The 1270-nt window shown below is 35.5% G+C and overlaps 1 protein-coding gene across 1 annotated transcript; it reads left to right on the forward strand.

Annotated features, from left to right (window-relative positions):
• Window positions 1-262: 262 nt before the first annotated feature.
• On the forward strand, window positions 263-1213 carry LOC141815795 (callose synthase 9-like). The gene is made up of 4 exons (XM_074703677.1): window positions 263-482; window positions 564-654; window positions 793-953; window positions 1062-1213. The coding sequence occupies exons 1-4, from the start codon at window positions 478-480 to the stop codon at window positions 1186-1188; spliced, it is 384 nt and encodes a 127-aa protein (XP_074559778.1). The 5' UTR covers window positions 263-477; the 3' UTR covers window positions 1189-1213.
• The last annotated feature ends 57 nt before the right edge of the window (window positions 1214-1270 follow it).

The raw sequence follows: 1270 nt of genomic DNA on the forward strand, positions 1-1270 counted from the left end.
GATAGTTCTGCACCACACATTAGACTAAAGCAAAAGGATGTGGAATCTTGTCGTATTGTGTGTGACACATGTGCCATCCTTGTATGAGCCTAGAGGATTGTTTTGAAGTTTGAACTTTTACAGGAGGCCAGCATCTAGGCGGTTGAGAACTAACCTAGTGTTTATTGTGATGCATTTACTGCACTTTGGCTACCTAACAAAATTTAAGCTGAAAATTGTGTTTAAGGTTGAAGAGACATACTTTGAGTTCCATCCTTGAACTTTATTTCAGTTTGAAATCTGTGTGAACTTGTATAGTTATACTTCTAGTGTCATGCAGTTTTCTAATTTGTTTTGTGACTGGTTCTTGGAATGTGGCTTCACTTATTATGCCGACTTTATTAGAAAGGGGAAGAATCTGCTGAACGGTTAAAAGGAGCTGTTAATGCAGTCCAAGATCTATACGAAGTGGTTCACCATGATGTTCTTGCTCTTGATATGAGGTTCCCTGCTACTTATTTCTTAGATTTAATTACATTTTTCATTTAGGTTTTGATCATCATTATTATTATTTTATTATCAAGGGGCAATATTGATGCTTGGACTGAAATAATTAATGCAAGAGCTGATGGTCGTCTCTTCTCTAATTTGAATTGGCCTAAAGATCCTGAATTGGTATGTAAATCTTAGGTGTATCGTCTTTGCTAGAGCATGTGATTTGCATTGATAGTAAATAGCAATCATGTCAACATCTTCTGTCACACTACTGCTTATTATCATTCTTAAGTGACTCCTTACATCCTATGAGTGCAGAAGGCACTGATAAAGAGATTACATGCACTTCTGACTACCAATGAATCTGCCTCAAATGTTCCTAGAAACTTGGAAGCTAGGCGTAGGTTGCAATTTTTCACGAACTCTCTGTTCATGAAAATGCCAATTGCAAAGGCAGTTTCTGAAATGTTATCTTTCAGGTGAAACACAATTTCTGCTGTGCTAGTAACATTGTCATTTGTCAGTTTGTTATATGTGAAATATTGATTTTCTCAAGATCTACAATAACTTTTTTTCTCCCGTTGCAGTGTATTTACTCCCTATTATTCTGAGACTGTGCTCTATAGCCTGGATGAACTCCATAAGAAAAATGAGGATGGAATATCTACTTTATTTTACCTCCAAAAAATTTATCCAGGTTTCCTTATTTTATAATAGTTTGTAATGTTCACTATCCTCAATGAATTTTGCTTATCTTTGCCTCGCCCAAATAGATTAAATGGATGACTTATTATGA

This window comes from Curcuma longa, unplaced genomic scaffold (assembly GCF_044706935.1).
Source record: "Curcuma longa cultivar G26 ecotype Majalengka, Jawa Barat unplaced genomic scaffold, ITB_CL_G26_1.1 contig_1037, whole genome shotgun sequence".
NCBI lineage: Eukaryota > Viridiplantae > Streptophyta > Magnoliopsida > Zingiberales > Zingiberaceae > Curcuma > Curcuma longa.

Excerpts from the sequence above, each read along its gene's own strand:
- LOC141815795 (XM_074703677.1), top strand. Across the intron at positions 655-792 it reads GGCCTAAAGATCCTGAATTG|AAGGCACTGATAAAGAGATT; the intron begins GTATGTAAATCT and ends CTATGAGTGCAG. Across the intron at positions 954-1,061 it reads TCTGAAATGTTATCTTTCAG|TGTATTTACTCCCTATTATT; the intron begins GTGAAACACAAT and ends CTCCCGTTGCAG.